Source organism: Porites lutea, chromosome 5 (assembly GCF_958299795.1).
Source record: "Porites lutea chromosome 5, jaPorLute2.1, whole genome shotgun sequence".
NCBI lineage: Eukaryota > Metazoa > Cnidaria > Anthozoa > Scleractinia > Poritidae > Porites > Porites lutea.
Genome location: NC_133205.1, coordinates 27,914,822 through 27,936,106, shown reverse-complemented (window position 1 = coordinate 27,936,106; position 21,285 = coordinate 27,914,822). Strand labels below are relative to the sequence as shown.

General features: G+C 36.8%; 3 protein-coding genes and 1 pseudogene across 4 annotated transcripts; all 4 read right to left on the bottom strand.

Moving 5' to 3' along the window:
* Positions 1–2: 2 nt before the first annotated feature.
* Positions 3–10,379, bottom strand: LOC140936949 (dual specificity mitogen-activated protein kinase kinase 7-like). Of its 2 annotated transcripts, none has more exons than XM_073386457.1 (12): positions 10,178–10,379; positions 9,247–9,334; positions 8,421–8,487; positions 7,983–8,096; positions 7,556–7,675; positions 7,126–7,233; positions 6,153–6,204; positions 4,804–4,931; positions 4,184–4,264; positions 3,075–3,217; positions 2,342–2,387; positions 3–1,680 (listed from the first exon to the last, which is right to left on the bottom strand). In XM_073386457.1, the coding sequence occupies exons 1-12, from the start codon at positions 10,344–10,346 to the stop codon at positions 1,579–1,581; spliced, it is 1,218 nt and encodes a 405-aa protein (XP_073242558.1). In that variant the 5' UTR covers positions 10,347–10,379; the 3' UTR covers positions 3–1,578. The 2 variants fall into 2 exon arrangements, with proteins under 2 accessions (XP_073242558.1, XP_073242559.1); XM_073386458.1 differs by having other exon boundaries at positions 3–1,432.
* Positions 10,380–11,602: 1,223 nt separating this feature from the next.
* LOC140938172 (substance-P receptor-like) lies at positions 11,603–12,550 on the bottom strand (annotated as a pseudogene).
* A 2,319-nt stretch (positions 12,551–14,869) lies between these two features.
* LOC140938171 (substance-P receptor-like) lies at positions 14,870–16,799 on the bottom strand. Its single transcript, XM_073387693.1, has 2 exons — positions 16,742–16,799; positions 14,870–15,873 (listed from the first exon to the last, which is right to left on the bottom strand). The coding sequence occupies exons 1-2, from the start codon at positions 16,797–16,799 to the stop codon at positions 14,870–14,872; spliced, it is 1,062 nt and encodes a 353-aa protein (XP_073243794.1).
* A 975-nt stretch (positions 16,800–17,774) lies between these two features.
* LOC140939209 (tachykinin-like peptides receptor 99D) lies at positions 17,775–19,836 on the bottom strand. Its single transcript, XM_073388778.1, has 2 exons — positions 19,685–19,836; positions 17,775–18,778 (listed from the first exon to the last, which is right to left on the bottom strand). The coding sequence occupies exons 1-2, from the start codon at positions 19,779–19,781 to the stop codon at positions 17,775–17,777; spliced, it is 1,101 nt and encodes a 366-aa protein (XP_073244879.1). The 5' UTR covers positions 19,782–19,836.
* Positions 19,837–21,285: the final 1,449 nt, after the last annotated feature.

The following is a 21,285-nucleotide window of genomic DNA, read 5'->3' as shown; positions in this document are numbered from 1 at the left end:
AATAAACTGAACTTCATTACTTTATTTAATGTTATAACACTGTTATTCAAAATAATGAAAACACTCTTTGACTATAAAAAAGTTTGCGTTTTAATTCTACAGACTACAATATGCCGGGTATGACATGTCACTCCCTACAAGAGTGATACCGCGGATTTAACTTACAATCCATTATAGATTTTCCGAGAGGCATGAACGAAAAACGTATTACTTCTATGCTTTCTATGAGAACTTCCCTTTATGTAAGCATCAAAATCAGGGCAGAGTAGAAGCTGTGGGCAACTAAAGGTTTATTGACATTGAACTTTAAATGATAGATCGATATTTCAGATAGAAGGAGACGCTTATGATAAATTTTTTCCCAAACGTCAATTTTGTATCTCCTCAAACAGAACAGTTTCAAATTCTAAAAACTTGTAATGTATTTAAACTCTTCTTGTACGTGCGGCACTCAATGTCCGTCTTAGAGAATTGTCCGTCCTATAGATATTCAACAGAAGGGAGTAAAGAAAGGCAAGGACCAACTAAAGGTGTCCGTTTTAGCGAGGTGTTCTTTAAGAGAGAGTTGAATGAATTTGAATTTGGCGCCTTACAAAAGAAGATCAAAATTTTGTGCCACTCGTTAGATTTAAGTCTTACATGTACCCGTCAACCAGCAGTACTTTAATTCAATACAGTTGTGCGTGTAGCCCTTAATTTAAATCGTACGTCAACGGCGATTTAGGGGGAACTAAAGAGGCAATGTCACCAATTTTTTTGGCCCTTTTCCGATGGTAGTGGGGGGAGTTTATACGTCAGCCAAAATACTTCCTTCTTGCGAGAAAAATACTCACGGAGAAAAAGGGCGGAGATCAAAATGTACTTTGAATATAGTTTAACTTACGCGATTTTTGAAAGCCGAATGCTTACAGTTCTCTAGTTTCTGGTGCCGTTGCCTAGATTGAGAGGTCGTCATCTTGAATTCATAAAACCGAGCGAAATCTGGGGACGTTATTTTCGACTCGTGCCCAATCGAAATGGTGGAGTCTTGAACTCAGCGATCTGCACGAAACATTTCACAAAAATAAATAGTTCAATTTCCCTTTTTATACAACAGGAGCCTCAACGTATTTAGTACGGAACTAGACAATTTAATGTTCCCCCGGGAAAACGTGTCATTTTTCAGAGTGAGAGCAAAATGGATGACATTGCCTCTTTTTACACTAGCTTTTTTCATTGTCTTTTTTAAAAAATCAGAATTGGGTTTACTTTCTCTTAGAGAAAACTTTGAAAAGTCTGATAATTTGTTTCTTCTACAAGAATCATGTTCCGTACACATCAATAATCGAAATGACAAAGCAGAAACTCACTTTTGTCTTCTACAAAAAATAATATAACTTTTCATGCAACAATTATACAGCATTTATCGAATGATTTCATGGTCAAATATGAACTATACAAGAAACATAAAAAAAACGATGAGAACGCAACTTTAACTATAGGATAATTTCGTTTTTCACAATACATGTCTTCTCTAAACTAAAGAATCTTTGTTTTTATAATAATAAATCTGCGCCTTAGTTCTACCGGTACCGCTCTCTAAACTTCCGTCCCAGGAAAGAGTGAATCTTCAAGAACACTAGCAAGCCAGCCCGCTAAATTGACCTCTTTATGTTCAAATCCAAGAATAAAGGGATGCTTCTGTTAAACAAAAAAGTAACAGTGTTCAAGGTTTGGTAGAAAAGTACCCTGAGTATGCTTCTTGTCGGCCGACAGATCTTCGGCCGAAGTCCGGAGCCACGGGAGACGACGCCGAAACGGCGAAGTGGTCTCTGGCACCCAGAGTAGCAAGAGAGAAGGTACCAAGCATAATACGAAATGTATCTACTGGACGTTTCAGTGCAGAGGTGAGTATCGACGTTAGCGTTGAAGCTACAACAGTACTGCACTTATACAGAGGATAATGTTAGGGAAAATGAGATTGTAATTATAACATTACGCTGAGATGAAGAAAGAAGAAGGTTTGTCGCTAAAATTTCAGCTGTAACGTCTTCGGCCGCGGGAGCAAAAAACACATAAAATCAAAATGGTTTTCGATCGATGAGGCCAAATATTTGAGTGTTGATCCTTGTTCGCGGGGATAACATTAATATCGAACTGACTTTAGATATACATGTATGAAGCTTCGACCGTTGATGCAAAGAAAAGGTCCGAATTAGGCAAAACTTTTCGCAAGCCAGATGTACCTGATTTAGCCAGCGTAGCAGGCGCCAGTCTTTTTAGGGCGAAGGAAAAATCTCGAAGAGCATCGAAATTACACACCATACAGTTTAACAACAACAACAAAAAAAACAGTACTTACCAATAATTTATTATACTTTGGTCTGTGTCTGTAGTCCTTCACCAAGCTAAAAAGATGGGAAAGTACATCTTTGTTATAATATTGCTGATATACAGAAACTTAAAACAAACCAACAAAATAGGACTTGATTGTTCACAGTAATCACTGAAAAAAGTACAGTGTATTCAGTTCAGCTTAGCTCAGGTATTGAATACAACACATTCATTTTTTTTTTTTGAATGGGCCGCTACTTTTTGCAATATGGCCTCTTTTCGAGTTTTCATTGAGCGGCAAAATTTTTAATGTGGTTAAAAGCAATTCGGAACTGAGTTAACAACAAAGATTAGCCGATATGCTCATGGCGGTCAGCGGCAGCTGAGTTCGGCGCATTTTCCGAGCATGCTCGGTCGTAGCCTCAAAGCTCACTTAACCATTGTGCGACGCATGCGCTATCTCACATGTACCTTGTATGGTCAGTAGGTCTTACTCACATAATTCAGGGGCACCCAACGAGAAAAAAGTTCAAAACCACTTAAACATAGCATTGTTAAACGTATTTTTAGTTTTTAAACAGTAGATATAGGCATTTTTTTATCCCCTAAAAATTTTTCACCTGTTCGGATTTCAAGGGGAGGCAGGGAAGCAAGCAATTTTACAACAAATGTTCCGAAAATTCTAGATCTCAAATCGTCTTCCGAACAGATATTTTCCGAAAATTGACGTTGGGTGCCCCTGATAATTGATCTCCACTTACCAAGTCCTCACGAATGTATTGAGGTTCTTGGAAAATTTCCCGTCCTTAGGTAGCTCAGGGGGATCCTCACTCATGACACGAGACAACACTTCAAACTCTGTGGTGCAGTTCCTGTATGGAAACTCTCCTGTGGCAAGCTCAACCTGAAACACAGGAACAAAACATACAGCTGCAAAGCTACTGTAAATAAATAGAGAAAGACACCAAAACACCACGAATCTTTTGAGCAGAGTACTATGTAAGGTATTCTGTACGCAGCAGGTCGTTTGCGCGTGTGCTAACTGTAAAGAAATGTATGCCATGCATGTTTTGTTCGTTTTGCTACCGTAGCAATTTACACTACAACGCACAACAGGGCAAAAACGGGCCAGGTAATTCGTTAAGGTAAAAAAGAAAAATTAAAAAAAAGAATGAGCAAAGACTGCTGAACACTGTTGGAATAAAAGACAAACAGCACAGAACATTTGTTTAATAATAAAAAATTAAAGTTTCTTTTCTTCCTGGTCATACTCAGTTATTTTGTTACCTCTGAATCCTGCGTCCCTGACGCATAAAAAGCGCCAAAGACGCAAAATAATTCATGGTATGCGTCGCGTGGGACGCAAACATCGACCGATCGATTTGAAGATGTTTTTGTAGAATATCCTGTTCGTGTGATTTCTGTGGCTGTTCTTGAGGCTGCTGTTTAACGAGGTATATTTCTTTTAGTCTTTGTTTTGCTTTACGATAGAAGGAGTCAGTATTTATTCCAGTAAACTGTAATTCAGAGTTTGGGAGTCTGTCTTCAGATTAATTGTCTGCGTTACATAAAGGCCCCAAAAAATTCAGTTTCGGACTCATTGTTTTTTGAACTGGAACTCAATGGTTCTCAACTGGGATTCATGATTTTTTGCAAGATGAGTCCCAGGACACACTATAACTAGTTGCTACAAAATCAGTGTCATACATACAGGTCCCCAAACTGGTCTTAGCAACATATCGGTAATCACATGCATGCATAGATAAACCTTCTGAAGTTGTGTATAGTAACACATAGAATTACAAGACAATTGAACATGTGTTTAATAAAAACTGCGGAATTATTGTCTACATAACTTTGCTCTCCTCACCAGAGTTATTCCCAGGCTCCACACATCTGCTCTGACATCATAATCTGGATTTATTGGATCCGGAGGGTCAATGCGCTCTGGCTGTTGAGACATGTGCGATGGTAAGAATTACATATCACCTTTATAAGGGAAGCAACGTCATGACACGTCCCTTCCACGTTTTGATAACCTTTTGATATAAACCAGATAACAAACCACTGAAGCTGCTAGAAAGAGCCACTTAACCCTTTAAGCCATAAGAGTGATCAGCATCAAATTTCTGCATGTAATATCAATGCTTTGTGAAACAGAGTGGTCATGAGAATTACGGACATGATCACACAAGATGAATTTGCTTGATATTTTATCACCTTCTGCCCACTACTTCTGTAGGAAGTGAATAGGGGCAACAAATGAGAATTCAAATTTTGATCTGAGGGTTTAAAGGGTTAAAAGCTAGAACCCTCATATCCACATATTTCCTAATTATTAGTTGAGAGAATGTAATCCTTTAGATTGCCATTTATTTTTATTAATTGTCGTAACCTTTTATCTTGATTATCTTTTGATGTTGTTGGGAGAAAACTGATTTTGGTCACTCTCAGAAAAAGTTCTAATGACAACCTTGGCACAAAACTTACCGCCATATAAGCTGCACACCCAGCACTTCTTGTTTTGGCTTTAGAATCCACCAATCGACCACTTATGCCAAAATCACAAAGTTTCACCGCACCGTTCTGATCCAGCAATACATTGGATGGTTTAACATCTAGCAATGAACAGATTACAGTCTGTAAACTCTCATCAGAGAAACAACAGAACAATTTCATTTTATTTATTGTCCTTTTTACAACCCCACAGTATGCCACAATAAATTTTAACCACCCTGATTATTCTTTCTTCAGTCAACTTCAGTAATACAATGTATGACCACCTCGTTAATACAACAATCTCTTCATGACTCTTGGTTTGTCACATACATGTAAACTGGACCTAAGTAAGCATACAGACTTGATGTACACTGCACCTGACATTTTTTTTCACTTACACAAATAATTCAGAGGACTATATTAGGAATGAGAATAATAATATTTTGATAAGTTTTAGAAACTACTTTAGACATACACACACAAATGTAGTACTTCAGAGAAGCCTACACTGACTTGGCTCAAGTTATCTTTTACTATCTACATGCTATTTCCTCTTTTTATATCTTACTTGTTATTAGTAATGCTAAATTACAAATTAAGTGTTTACAGTGAATTCTCTCTAAGACGGAAACCTTTGAGACTGGTACCATATTGTGCCCATCTTACAGAGATCAAGGCTGCTTCCTAACAGGCACTCAGTCGCCAGAGGCTCCTATGATTTGCTCGTGGGTGACTAAAATAAGGAGCCTGCCTGGGTGCCTAAAAGTTATGATTCTTATAGCAATAGATTCCCTGCTCATTTTGCGCTTTTGAAACAAAAACTTAAAACGTGTGTTCGTTGACTGAGGCAAAAAAATTTCCACTGATAAAAGTAAACAAAGAAGCACTTTTCACGAAATTCGAACGAATTGGGTTTAGAGGCGCGTGAATCAAGTTTTGAGCACCTGCTTACTTATTTTAGGTTATCGATCAGTGCATGGCTCCTAGAATGTGGCTTGGGCTCCAAACTTTTTTTCTTAGGCAGCAGCCTTAGAGATGTCTGTCTTATAGAGGAGTCAAGAACGGAAGAAACAAACTATAGGTGTAAGTTTTAATGAGGTATCCATTAAGAGAGAGTTGACTGTAATGAAATTTCAAGAGCTCTCCATGATTTTATCAAAGCAATGTAAATACCTTAAATAAGCATTATTTTTTTATTAGTTGTGTTGTACAGATGAAATTTTTCGTGGACTGTACGTGATTGGATGTGATTTGTAAGACAATAACTGATCTCAAATTGCATCCAATCACATAACAGCAAGGGCATTATTGTCTGACAGGTATAGTTACAGTCTATGTACCTCTGTGCATAACTCCATGAGTCTCCTTGAGATAATTTAAAGCTTTTACAATCTGAAACAAAATACACTTACTGCAAACATGTTGTACATAATGATTACAATTTAATATAAAGTTACCCCCACTGCTAAAGAACTGATTTTCTCTGGCCTTGCCATGTTCGTATGGCATCACCAAATTAAACAAAATCTGAGAAAAACATGGACACATGTACATATTATACAAATGAAACAGCTCATACACCAATAAAGTGAAGGGATACATGCATAAATAAACAATGTAAAATCCACCGTGTGACATAAAGTTTCCACGTGAGCTTCTTTATGCGGATTAAAGAACTTTTGGGGCATTTGGCACCAACAAATTTCAGCTAATCTGGATTTCAGACTTATAATTATGCAAGTGCTATTCTCAAATTTTCACCAATAAAGTTGTTTTTAAATTCAATGAAATACAAGTATCTGCCTTGCTTAAAGACCGCAAAAAGTGTACACATCATTGCCTAAAATGTTGCTACAGAAAATTGTGAAGAAAACTGTAATGTACGTAATATACTGTTACATGTACTATTATTTGAACAGTCAATTAAACGAACTCACTGAGTACTGGTTACAAACTCTGCTTGTATGTTACTTGGAACACATCATTAAAAGACCTTTACAGCTTGTATTTTTTGTTTTTCCAATTCATACCACTTGATATGTTCTTAAGGTAATTTGCCTTTTGTCTTTTCATAAATCATGCATGCATGCATGTGGATAAGACAACACTTTTTTGAAAAAGAGAATTTTTTGGCTATCATCACATGGTCTCTAGTAGGAAAACAAAACATACATTGTACAGTTTACATGTAAAAACAGATGAATGTGGAATTAATTTTGCAAAGTTACATGTATTTAAGTTCAACAGTATTAAAAACTCCTTACATGTAAATGACAAACTGTTACATGTAAATGCATTAGACACAATACTTACAGAAACTGATATTTTCCCCAACACCTCTTCTGGAATTGGTCCACTAAGTTTCTTCATTAACTTATCCAGGCATGTTGTCATCAATTCCATACAAATAAACACATCAGACTACCAAAATAATACACAAATACATGTAAATAAAACCTCGATAAAATTAAAATAGTACTCATGCTACAATAACATTTTCAATCTACACTTGAGCAAATTCAGCTGAAAAAAAAACGTGGACATTTTCATGATGGCATCATTATATCGAGTATCAGAAATAGCATTTCTTTGCACAGAAGCAAAATCCTGAAGCTGCATTCTGATAAGGTTGCAGTTTTAGTGAAAAGATGACACTGAAAAAACAGCCTGTTTTTAAACAGGATACAAAAATAATGAATGAACAAAAGTCAGTAACCTTCAACAATAACAAGAAGGGACTCACTCTGGAAATATATGATCCCAAGCAATTGACAATGAATGGGCAGCTGTGGCACTTCATAACTACTTCAAGATCCATTAGAATTCTCTTCTGTTCTTCTTTGTTTTGACTCCGTCGCATTTTCTGTTTGCGGGTAAAAGTTATCATCGTATGTAAGTTAAGCAATGCAATTCAAACCGTTACAGAACACTGCACTGCAAGCACTGATAGACGATGCAAATATTTGAACGACTATGTGACTGTACAACATCGTTCTTTTGGGAAAAAAAATTATCTAATGAACTGTTTGTTTTTTAAACGTCACGGATGTTCCAGTCAATAGGGCTGTTCATTGTATACATGGAGTTCTAACCACATCTGCTTAAAGAAATTACTTTAATTGAGGAAGTCAAGTATTGCTAATTGAAGGGAAAAAGCCTATGGTCTGTACCTTGACTGCCATGACATCTCCTGTTTGTTTATGCTTCATCTTGCACACTTGGCCACATGTTCCACTTCCAATCTCTTCAATGGCCTCCAAATCATCAATAGTAAAACCAAAGCTCTGATGGACATACAAAAACACTGTACTTGTAAGCTTTATAAAAAAAATTCCATTACATGACATTTATGTTTATTGTATACTGTATATTGCAGTTCAATTTCATCCTTGGTTCGTATTTTTTTCCCTTTGTTTTTGGGTATGGTAATGCATGATAATGAGTTTAAAACAAGGGGAAATACAATTTAAACCAAGGATAAAATTGAACCACAAAATATATATTTACAGTGCTCTTGCCTTAGGAAAATTGATTGAGACAACATGAAAAATATAATGACCTTAGTTACAACTACTGTAATTTACAATGTAAACTGTGTTTTTACTAACCGCATCCCTTAGCTTTAGGATTCCAGTCTGTTTGGTAATTTCTTGAAGCTTTATTTCAATTTGAGCACTGCAGTGTAGAAAACAGCAACTTAATTGCAAATTAATATTAAACCTCTAAAAAAAACAGCAACTTAATTTATTGCTAATATTGTGCTCTTGACAAACCCAACACTAAAAGAAGGGGATACAGGAAACATCTACTACGTACTGTTCAGAAAAGTAAGTGACTTGTAATTCAGACCAAATTGATCAATGTCATGCCTATTGTATTCTAGATTTGTATGTATATTAACAGTGTATGCTGTATCATAAACCTGAAAATAGCTGTGGTTACTTTGAGCACTTCCTCTGTAGAACAAAGCCTTAAAAAGTCACAAAGTTCAAATAAAGAGTGTTCTTGTAGTCTTCTGAGATCTTTATTTGAATGTTTCTGGTTTCCAAATAGATTATAAAACAACTAAAAAATAGAATTACCGGTACTATGAAATTTCTCACTTGGACAGCACATACAGTGTAATGTACAAAAAATGCAGAAGAAATACTCCAAGAAATTGCTTTTCCCACCCTATTTATATGTTGTGGTTCAATTTAATCCCTGGTTTTCATTTCATTTTCTTTTGCTTTACACTCATTCTCATACATAACAATGCTCATAAAAAAGGAAAATAAAATTTGAACCCAGAATAAGATTGAACCTCAAAACACATAAACTAAACTATCATTGCCCACACGAATATTACCGTGTATGTAAAATTTGTTAAGCCTAATTGACGATATTATTATTTTATGTAAAGAAAATTAATAAAAATAATAAAATATAATGTACCTGTCATCATCTTTGTTTCGACTTCCTGTTGCTCTTGGACAACGGCGCTGTCTTCCCGACCTTGGCTGGGATGGAACACATAAATTGCCTGTGGCAGATAAGATAGAACAGATCAGAGCTCTTTCATTCACTTACTTACTGGGAGCATTAAAATTACAGCATTTATAGGAAATTTTTTAGTGTAGCCTAGAACTAACAACAAATCACTTTGCATGTTTTGATTATTGTTTTTAACATGATCACCATGCAAATTAATTTATGTACCTTGTATAGCAATACTAATATCCCTTTCTTTAAGCTAAAAACACTGCCTTTCTTCCAGTAACTGAGTGCTTTTCAGTACATGTATATCTAAATTCAGTGATACACTACTAACATCTTTTTCCTTTCTTCAAACACTGTTATAAGTACAAACGAAACAGTAAACTAACATGAAAGATTTATTGATATCCCTTTTCTGTTCCATATTTCAACTACTGTTGAATAGAACAGAGACGAACTCTAATCTACAAAACAAGATTAAACACGTTTTTAACTGAGCTCCATTGGCCTTTATTCAAGCTATTAAGACCTATCGAAACTTATCAATCACATCTTGACATAAATTCTAACTTACGTTAGAGAAAGCTACGACACATTCAAATTGAATTTTATAACACCTCATTCAAATATATGAATGACCATCTGCCAAGTTCTTTTAGTATACAAAGCAGTATAAACACTAGTATTAAACTCATTAAACGCATGCACTTGCAAGATCTTTATCCAAAAATTTGGCTTTTAAAACGCGAAAACACCTTAATCACACTACAAAATCCTGTCACTCTAACTCTTATTCACCGACAAAACAAGCTAAATTCCACAAAGACAAAATACACTGGAACGTCTGTTGAAGATTTCATGGTGGCCTATAGATTTACAATCAACTCACCTGGTCGACGTTGACGGGTACTCGTTGGTAGATCGAGACTCAAAAGAGGCTTCTTTGGGCAGGTGGATTGTTGAACATCTTTTTCCAGCAGTTCACATTCCCTTAATTTGTTTTCTTCCCGTAATTTTTCGCCCAAACTCTCAATTTTCGCCTGCAAACTCGTAGCCATTCCCCATATTTACTGTTCCAAGAGAAAAATGCTTCAGTCATGCGCATTAAAGTTTAAAAGGGGACGCCCCCAGGAAGCTTTGCGACAAAGTTGACAAGGAGCGGTCGCTTGGCATCAAACGTGGACTGCGAACTGTGGATTACGGACTGAGGGCTGCAATGGAGATCAAAACTGTTGGGACCTTTCCAATGATATTAGCAAAACTAGCGACACCTCCCCTCCCACCCCGCAAAAAGTTGAATTTTGAGCAAAATGGGTGGAAATGAGTGCTTTCAGTTGGCCACAACATTACTGGGGGGAGAGTGGAGACAACGGGATGAACCAAAAGTCGATAAAAAATTGTCGTTAGGAGTAATTTTTTCGTGTATATTATTAATTATGGCTCTAAATGTAAGAAAGTTCCTGACTGAAACAATTCAAGCAATGGCAATGGCCAAAAATATCGCACTACTTGCAGCCGGTCACCGCTACCAATCTACCCCCGTACCACCAAATCCAGAAACAAATGACACATGGTTTAACCCCCCAGTTATTTTTTCCTCTTTTCCTAATATCAGGCCCAGATTTAACACGGCCGGGCGTATACGGCTTGTTAAGAGCTCTGTTCTGGTTTCAGATAAATTTCACCAATATCATCATGATCATTTATGATTTTGTTGTTTGCTGCTTTTCTTTAATAACACAATGAGGCATAGAAAGTGAATCTCCTGCCTAATGACGTTATCGCATCAGACAGTTACATGTTTCAGTTAGTGACTTTACGATGTTTGGGACCCAAAGTTATTACACTTTATTACATTTAGGACCAAAAGTTATTACACTCAGGACCTTTGGTACATTTGGGAACATTTATTACATTTACATTTAAGGCCTCAACAACTCTTTGACAGTCACCAAAGCAGAAAATTATTCCTGGATAAAATCAAAATTTAAATAAACATCATTCAGAAAGAAATAATGATACCACAAATTACATTGGGCTGTTGTTGTCTGGTCATTATTTTTTAATTCGCCATTTGCACATTACACTGTTCCAGGTATCTCCCATAATACAGCTTGTTTGCTCACCAAAATTTTGCATAAGCATTGCCTTCAATTTCTCTTGGGATGGCTGAAATGAAAAGCATCTATAAAGACAAAGTTTATGCAAAATCTATGGGGCAAAACGAGGTGTATTATGGGAGATATGGAAATTGACTAATGTGACATCATGCATCCATCATTATAAGAGCAAGCGGAAAGATTTCAAATTTCATTTAAATTTCCCCAAGCTCAAAGCTTTGAAATCGCGGAGTAAAACAGAGTACTTTCCCGGCAAAATGTCTGGCAAGCTGCTTGAAACGAAGTCGAAAGTTGCGATTGAATGTTACATAGATGAATGGATTAAGTCCGCTGTACGACTGCACTAAACAACCTATGAATGACATTACTGGTAGACTAATTTTCATGGAGCCAAATAGCTGTAAAAAGACTATTATTAAGTATGGAAGCCAATAGAGAACAAATAAGATTACCACAACAATCATCATTTGGGTGACTTTTCTGGCCGTTTTCATGGCTTCAGCTTGTTGCGCGTTTTGATTGGCTCCTTCTCCTGGAACTTCACGTGACCAGAGTGTGATACAAACAGCAGCGTATAGTGCCGTTATTAATAACAGTGGAAGAAAAAAGTTCAAAGAAACATCAGTTACATTAACAGCTGTCCAATTATTTACGGCACTTTCCAAGTCACAACGCCAAGCTCGTTTGTCTTTTTCCAAGCCTCCGTTAACAAGGACGTTTATTGAACAAACAAAACACCACAGCCAAATAAAGAGAATGGCTTTTTTCAAATGTCGGGAGATTGGCGATAATTGTTACGGTCGATTCACCGCACAAAAGCGATCAACTGCGATCAGTACAAGGATCCAAACTGAAAAATACGGTGCAATGGACAGGATGACGAGATGTAATTTGCATGTGATTTGGCCAAACAGTCCCCCAATCCACAAACCGTCAAGATAGATGTGATGGAACACATTCACTGACTGTGTGATTGTTATCAACAAATCATCGCATGCTTGATTCAAAATGAGGAAATTTGTGGTGGTCCTCATGGCGTTGTCGGATCTTATTATGTGAATGATGACTGAGTTGCCAAGTAACGACATTGTGATTATAATGGAGTGGGCCAATGATAACCACATTTGTTGCTGAGGAGGCATTTTCTCTGTTACTCCAGTAACGTTGTCTACAAAAAGGAAAAGGGTATATTTGTTATGTCTCTAATTATGAAAATTAAACGGTGCATACTTCTATACATGGTTGATTAAAAGAAGAAAATAACTAGAGCTGATTTGTACGCGCATTGTAAAACAGAGTCTTGCCAGTTTAGCACTTCCACATCTTCCCATTATAGAGCGTTCACACGAAGTCACGGCGGCCATGTTGGTACGGAGTTTTAGCAACGACAACGGCGACGGCGACGAGAACGTCATAACAGCAATAGGTTTATTAAGCAAAACAACAAGTTTGCACGTGTATTACGCTTTTTTGTACACTTCTTTGCCGGCCGTTACTGCACGACTACGACTTGAAAATACCTAATTTTACGTTTTATGACGGACGTAAACAAGGCGACGACGAAGTTATCTTTCTTTTTCTAAACTTGAGTGCGGTCCCAAGAAATCAACTCCAGGAAAATTTGCCTACTTTAGATATTTTCAGCAAATTGGAATAAACGCGACAACGTTTGAAAAAACGCTAATTTATTTTAAAAGTGACATTTTCGCTGCCCCTTCCGTCGTCGCTGCTAAAACTCCCTGGTGTTGCAAAACAATGAAACGGCGGCCATGCTGGTGTTCTAAGCCAATCCTGCTTTCTTTTGTTCCCATAACTTTGCATAGATGCTGGCCACGTGAGTGACAACGTTCCATAAACTTGGTTCAACATTTGCCAGCTGGCTCTAGTTTATATTTTTCAATTTCCTTTACAACGTTTTAAACTTTCAAGTAAAAAGGTGAACATTAGCCGGCCGTCGGAATCTATATATTATTAGAACGTACAAACACGTTCGGCTTCAGTCGGCGGTTTTTACTATCTCTGCACTGTGATATTTGCCACTGTCTTTTAGAGAACGTCTTAAGGACAGTTGCATTAAAGTAGGGAAAACTTAAACATATATCTACAAAATAGCAAAAAATACCGATTGTGTGTAAGACTTATATTACTCTTGCAATAATGAAGTGACTGACCGCGCATGGAAGGCTCATACCTCTATGAGTTCTATTTATCAAGTCCATTTTTTACTTCCTCGTCCGTTGTTCAAAAAAATATGAGAACTAAAACTAAGAAAAAAAATTACCAACACATGATTATTATATAAGTTATCGTTAGCCTCCTGCTGAATATGATTAAAATTACAAAGGGAAGTGCTAGCCTATTACTAATAAAAAGTAATGCATTTTGCATCACTGTGAAGAAATAAATAGTTTGAGTTTGCTCCTATTGTGCGGATAGAATTTGTATAATCCAAGAGTCGTGAACCTAACGATAAAAATAGCAATCCTCTTTTATTCAGTAAAAGCAAATTGTGGCATCCAAACTGACTGAAATGTAAGAAAATATATAAAATACTTTTGTATGAAGTAGACTGTTGCAGACGTTTAGATAATGGGTGTTGTGAGAAGCTAGAGAGCGGGAAAAAAAGGCCTGCCTACATCTCTGTGTGCCCTTCCCACACTGAAAACCAGAAATAGATGATTCTTTCATTCATTCAATCATTCTTTGGGGAGCTATTAAAACATAGACTAGTTTTATTTACATTAAGGGCGTAGTGGTGGAGGAAGTATTAATTTGCCTGAACAGTGAGGAGTTTCTTACGAAAAATGGTAATTTGTAGGTAATGTTTTAGTTTGTCGTATAAAAACTTTAAAAATATAATGTATGATTGTTTTCCCACTTGTGGTTCTATCTGGTGTTGTTTTTCAAAACAGCCCTGCTTCTTACTAAGCTGTACAAAGCTATTCTAGGGAAGTTTACCTGACTCGTGCCTCGTTCCTTCTAGCTCAACCAATGTATTCAGTACTATTAATACGCTACTATGCAGTTTACCAGCACAGTATGATAGTTACGGGAGTTTTCTCATTTCAGTTTTATTTGCATGACAAAAAAACAGCATAAAGCAAAACAAAGCAATTTTATGGCTATTTATTTAGTGGGAGTTATTTAAAACGTACTTCTAAGATTCGTTGCCGCCATCAAAATGATTTCTTATCTCTGGAGCTTTAAATAACAGTTTTGATTACATGCATGTTCAGAAGCCTTGAGCAAGGAAGGTGTAAATCAAAGCAAAGTATTTTGAAAGGCAGGCAAGTTCTATGTACTCAGTTGAGAACAATGAAATAAAACTTTACATTTAATTTATTGAATTAATTCAGTGAGCTATTCTGCTTCGTGACACATACTTTTTTGGCAGTATAACAACAGTTGCAGATTTCGAACTCCTTTGTATAACCGACCGAACATACAAAATCATATTGTTTTTATATTTGTTCCAACTCTACGCTCTGAGAACGAGCAGAAACGAAATTGTGGACTTTTCCAAGGCATTCCGCAAATAAAAGTTTAAAACCATTTCGGTACTTTTGACTAAATGTGAGATAAACATATGGATTAAGTCCACTGTAAGCGATTGTTAACCAAACGATAAACAAAAGCAAACTAGGATTTACTTTGATATAACCATAACGAAGAATACTGCGACAAATCATAACGAAGTAAGGCAGCCGACAGAGTAGGTATAACACCACCACAGCAATCATCATCCGGGTCACTTTCTTAGCTATTTTCAACGCTTTGGCTTGCCGCTCATTCTGATTGGTTCCTTCTCCTGGTATGTCACGTGACCATAGTTTAAGGCAAACAATTGAATATAGAACTATGATTGGCAAAAGAGGAAGGAAAAAGTTAAGGACAAGCTCGGAGATTCCGATTGCTCTCCAGGCGTCCGCATGCTTTTTTTCAACTGGAAAAGTATTCAGGTTGCAATGATAATGACCGCCAGTTCTTACTTCTAACTTGGCTAAGGGAACGTAGTAAGTTGCAGAAGCAATAGACCAAACCCACAGAAAGACAACTGATTTCTTGAAATGACGAGATAAAGGAGAGGTCATGAAAGGTCGCGTTACGGCATAAAAGCGATCAACAGCAATGGCAACAAGAATCCAAACAGAGAAAACAGGAAGAATAACAACGCTCGCTTTTAACAATCTGCACGTGATATCTCCCCATAATCCTCCAAACCACTTACTCCCGAGAGAAAGTAAAAAATAGCTGAATGTCTGAAGGGTTGTCGTCAAAATATCAGCACAAGCTTGATTCAAGATCAAATAGTTTGTGGTAGTCTTCATGGAATGGTCTGTTCTTATGACGTGAATGATAACTGAATTGCCAAATAATGAGGCCACGAAAGTGATTACATTAGCGCCAAATAACTGCCATATAAAGTCGGTAGGAAGTTGCCCATGATCTGTTCTTGTTAAGTTATCTGAAGATTAAGGCAAAAGAATCTATCATCATTACTATTATTATCATCATCATCATCTTACTGTTGACATTTTAAAAAGCTTTAAGAATAGTAGAAAAGTAAAACCATTGTAGAATGTAATTCTGAAACGAAATTTCTCATTGGATCTTATTCATTTAGAGCAAAAACAGATAAATTTATATGCTGTCGTAATTCCCTAGAAAACCATACGGATTTCACATCATATATTGCACTGGGCAAAATCCATACTTTTGTGAGACCAAAATTAACCGCAGCGAAAAAACCACGCCCTTTAGGCGGGCCAAATGTATAGAGTTTTACCGTAGGTAGCTACGCCTTCACTTGCCCGCCCGCCCCCCCCCCCACCCCCCCCCCCCACCCCCCGCAGCTTCCGCAGTAATAAATTATTTCATTTCTACCACTGTGACGGTTATTGGGTTTCAATCAAAGCAGTTCGCTTTACAGCTACCACTTAACTGCACGCCAACTTATTTAAACAAATATACATTCAAATCTAACAAATTTCCGCTTTCAGTTCTAAATTGAAGTAAACACTACTTTTTAATTAGAAATAGCCTTTTTTGATAAGAGCTACCGGTTCGAAAAAGGAGGGAAAAAAGCGTAGCTTTGTTAGAAAATATAAAAATATGCCCAATGGTCTACCTCGCACATGATCGTTTTATGAATTATTTATAATTAAACAAAAGTGAACTTGGACTGTGGGCGCATACTTAGAAATTAGTAAATGTACGTTTTCCATAACTGAGCAAGGACATGTTGTAATTATAAACTAAACTCCTCATAGCCCATACTTATCTCCCAATTTTTCAGGAGACCTTTTACTTGTTAAGAATTAGAGATTTAGTACCTTGCGACTGAAAATCGAGGCTACTGTTGAAAATTGATTTCATATTAGGTCCTGCCATGACAGGCTGGAGACAGCAAGTCAAATTACCCTTCTCACCCAATAGTCAGCTGCTCAATTGTAAGATTTGCTGCGAGAAAGTTATGATAAGAAATTAAAATGACTTGTTTGGAGGGTGAAATTGTTGTTGTTCCTTCCGAGTTTCCGATCCTTTATCTCTCAAGGTAGCGACCTTTGCGTCATTCATCCTATTGACTGTAGTGTCCAATTCTAGACAAGAATATTACGCTTTTCCTTATATTGAAAAAGCTGATAAAATCAGTTTGAAACGGCGAAATTTGAATTCAGGTTTAAATTGTATTTTCCTTTGTTTCAAACTACTTATCACACATTACCATACCACAGAATAAACAAAAATAAAGTTTAAAGGGAGGATAAAATTGAACCACAACATATGGAAGGTTCTTCCTATATTCCCTAAGAATGAAAGCTGTACTAAGATGTTCTAGAGGGAAGTTCACCTGAAGCGGGCAAAGGACGTGCCTCAGTTCCTTCTAGTCAACCAATGTATTCAGTACTGTTAATACTCAACCTTGCAGCATACCACTACAGTATAGCGTATGATAGTAACAGGACATTTCTCATTTCAATTTTTATTTGCATGATATATGAAAAAAGCATAAAGCAAATGAAAGCAATGTTATGGCTTTTTGTTTAGTGGGAGTTATTGAAAACGTACCTCTAAGATTCGTTTCATCAAATTGATTTCTTGTCTCTGAAGCTTCAATTAAACTTTTTGATTACATGTTCGGACGAATTGAGCGAGGAAGGTGGAAAACAAAGTAAACGTATTTTGAAAGGCAGGCAAGTTCTATGTACTCAGTTGAGAACAATGAAATAGAGTTTACATTTAGTTTATTGAATTAATTCAATGAGCTATTCTGCTTCGTGACACATACGTTTTTGGCAGTTTAACAACAATTGCAGGTTTCGAACTCCTTTTATAACAGACCGAACATACAAAATCAAATCTATTTTATATTTGTTCCAACTCTACGCTCTGAGAACGAGCAGAAAGGAAATTATGGACTTTTCCAAGGCAATCCTCAAATAAAAGTTTAAAACCATTTCGGAACTTTTGACTAAATGTGAGATAGACATAAGGATTAAGCCCACTGTAAGCGATTGTTAACCAAACGATAAACAAAAGCAAATTAGGGTTTACGTTGACATAACCATAACGAAGAATACTGCGAGAAAACATAACGAAGAAAGGTAGCCAACAGAGTAAGTACAACACCACCACGGCAATCATCATCCGGGTCACTTTCTTAGCAATTTTCAACGCTTCTGCTTGCCGCTCATTCTGATTGGTTCCTTCTCCTGGTATGTCACGTGACCATAGTTTAAGGCAAACAATTGAATATAGAACTATGATTGGCAAAAGAGGAAGAAAAACGTTAAGGACAAGCTCGGAGATTCCTATTGCTCTCCACGCGTCCGCATGCTTTTTTTCGACGGGAAAAGTATTCAGGTTGCAATAATAATGACCGTCAGTTCTTACTTCTAACTTGGCTAGGAGAATGTAGTAAGTTGCAGAAGCAATAGACCAAACCCACAGAAAGATAACTGTTTTCTTGAAATGACGAGATAAAGGAGAGGTCATGAAAGGTCGCGTTACGGCATAAAAGCGATCAACAGCAATGGCAACAAGAATCCAAACAGAGAAATTAGGAAGAATAACAACGCTCGCTTTTAACAATTTGCACGTGATATCTCCCCATAATCCTCCAAACCACTTACTCCCGAGGGAAAGTAAAAAATAGCTGAATGTCTGAAGGGTTGTCGTCAAAATATCAGCACAAGCTTGATTCAAGATCAAATAGTTTGTGGTAGTCTTCATTGAATGGTTTGTTCTTATGACGTGAATGATAACTGAATTACCAAATAATGAGGCCACGAATGCGATTACATTAGCGCCAAATAACTGCCATATAAAGTCGATAGGTGGTTGCCCATGATCTGTTCTTGTTAAGTTATCTGAAGATTAAGGCAAAAGAATTTACCGTCATTACTATTATCATCATCATCATCTTACGTCACTTTTCACATTTTAAAAACCTTTAAAGTTAAGTAAAACCATTGTAGAGTATAATTCTGAAGCGAAATTTCTTATTGGATCTTATTCATTTAGAGTAAAGACAAATACATCTATATGCTGTCCAAGTTCCCTAGAAAACCATACCGATTTTATATCATATTGCACGGGCAAAATCCATAACTTTGTGAGACCAAAATTAACCGACTGCAGCGAAAAACCCAGGTCCCTTAGGCGGGCCAAGCGTATGAAGCTTATTTGGAAATAGTTGATATACTATTTATTATATAAGACTCCAAATAAAAAAGATGTATGTTAAACATGTAGGTTGGGTTTCAGTCAAAGCAGTTTGCTTTACAACTGCCAGTTAACTGCCAACTTCAGTTTAAACTAATATGCCTTCAAATCTCTCAAATTTCCGCTTTCAGTTCTAAATGGAATTATTGGGTTTCAATCAAAGCAGTTTGCTTTACAGGTACCAGTAAACTGCGCGCCAACTTATTTAAACAAATATACATTCAAATCTAACAAATTTCCGCTTTCAGTTCTAAATTGAAGTAAACACTACTTTTTAATTAGAAATAGCCTTTTTATGGTAAGAGCTACCGGTTCGAAAATGGAGGGAAAAAAGCGTACCTTTGTTAGGAAATATAAAAAATATGCCTAGTTGCCCTTGATTGTCTTATTTGAACTTGAACTGTGGGCGCATACTTAGAAATTAGTTAATGTCGGTTGTCCACAACTGAGCAAGGACATGTTGCAATTACAAACTAAACTTCTGATAGCCCATTTTTATCTCCCAATTTTGGGGGAGACCTTTTACCTGTTAAGAGTTAGAGATTTAGTACCTTGTGACTGAAAATCGAGGCTACTGTTGAAAATTGATTTCATATTAGGTCCTGCCATGGCAGGCTGGAGACAGCAAGTCGAATTAACCCTTCTCATCCAACAGTCAGCTGCTCGATCAATTGTAAGATTTGCTGCGAGAACATTTTGATAAGAAATTAAAATGACTATTTTGGAGGATGACTGAATTGGTCTTTTTGCTTTTGTTCCTTTATCTCTCACAAGTTAACGACTTTCGCGTCATTCAATCCTATTGACTGTAATGTCCAAAACAAGACAATGTTATGCTCTTCCTTTTATTGAGGAAACTGATAAAATCAGTTTCAAACGGCAAAATTTGAATTCAGGTAACCGCATGGGCTTTCCTGTTGGCCCATTTGCAGTATTTTAATTAAAACGTACAGCCTTTTTCATTATATATATTGATCAGGGTTTGCCTGCCGTGTTGTATTAATCATAAGGAAAGGAAGGAAGAAAAAGGCAGGTTTAAATAGCCCTGTACAGGTAAAAACAACAACAACAAAAAAACAAACAGTAAGATATAATACAATATAGAAAATAAGAATCACACGTCAAAAAAACTGCCTTTTTTTGGTAAATTTAATAGAACTTCGATCCCATAAAAAATATATTTAACACTAGTTTCCAGTTAACAGTTGAAATCAATTCTGTACTACCTTCCAAGCCGTCATATATCATTACTTGTTTAGGTAGGCGTTTTTCCACATCTAGTTAGAGCTGACTAGAGAGTATTTTCAGATGAATCAACAACGAATTAATATTAATAAATCTAACTCAATTAACATATGACCATTTAGACAACCTCATTACAGCAGACCTTTCTACTTTGTATGTTTTGTTTTCCCATTTCAAACCCCCTGATGGTACATTTAATGTCGTATGTCCGTCCTAAACAAGTGCACCCACATGCATATGCATACATAATTAATTGCGGGCTCTTCTTGTCGCCCGCGATCCTAATCTCCAGGTTGTTATTACGCATGCGTCGCATGTATGTAGCCAGCATTCGTTTGGACTTTCACCAAGAATGCACAGAACGCACTTTGATCACGCGCGTAAGACAAAAGGCAAACTCTCTGGAATACATCACGTGGTCTGAATTGGGACAAGAAAACATACAAGTCATACAAGCTTTCAGCCATTGGAGACAACAAGAGAATTATATAAGATAAATCATTTGGACCGTCATCACGGCCATGCCAGATAAAGATGAAATCTGTTATGACACAATCATGTTGGGAAACAAAAACAAAAGATTTCTGTGCACGGGTGGATAGGAACTCCCAACATACATTGTAGCCTGAGTAGTAGGCCTCCGGTTGTTAACTGACATCTTACGTTTTTCCTGACTTTCATAACCAGTGAGTGAATTTATATAATGTTATTCACCGGCTGGGAGGTCTGTATTGGGAGAAACTGTGCCCGAGGTCTTGAGTGCGGCCTCGGGCGGTAGTCAGACCGAGAGCAAAGCAGTCTCACAATACGGACCGACCCAGGCCGGTGAATAACATTTTTATATTTTTCCAACTGAGATTTAAAAGTTTCAGGAAAATTTTTATGTGTGTTGAAGTAGGACGCGTTC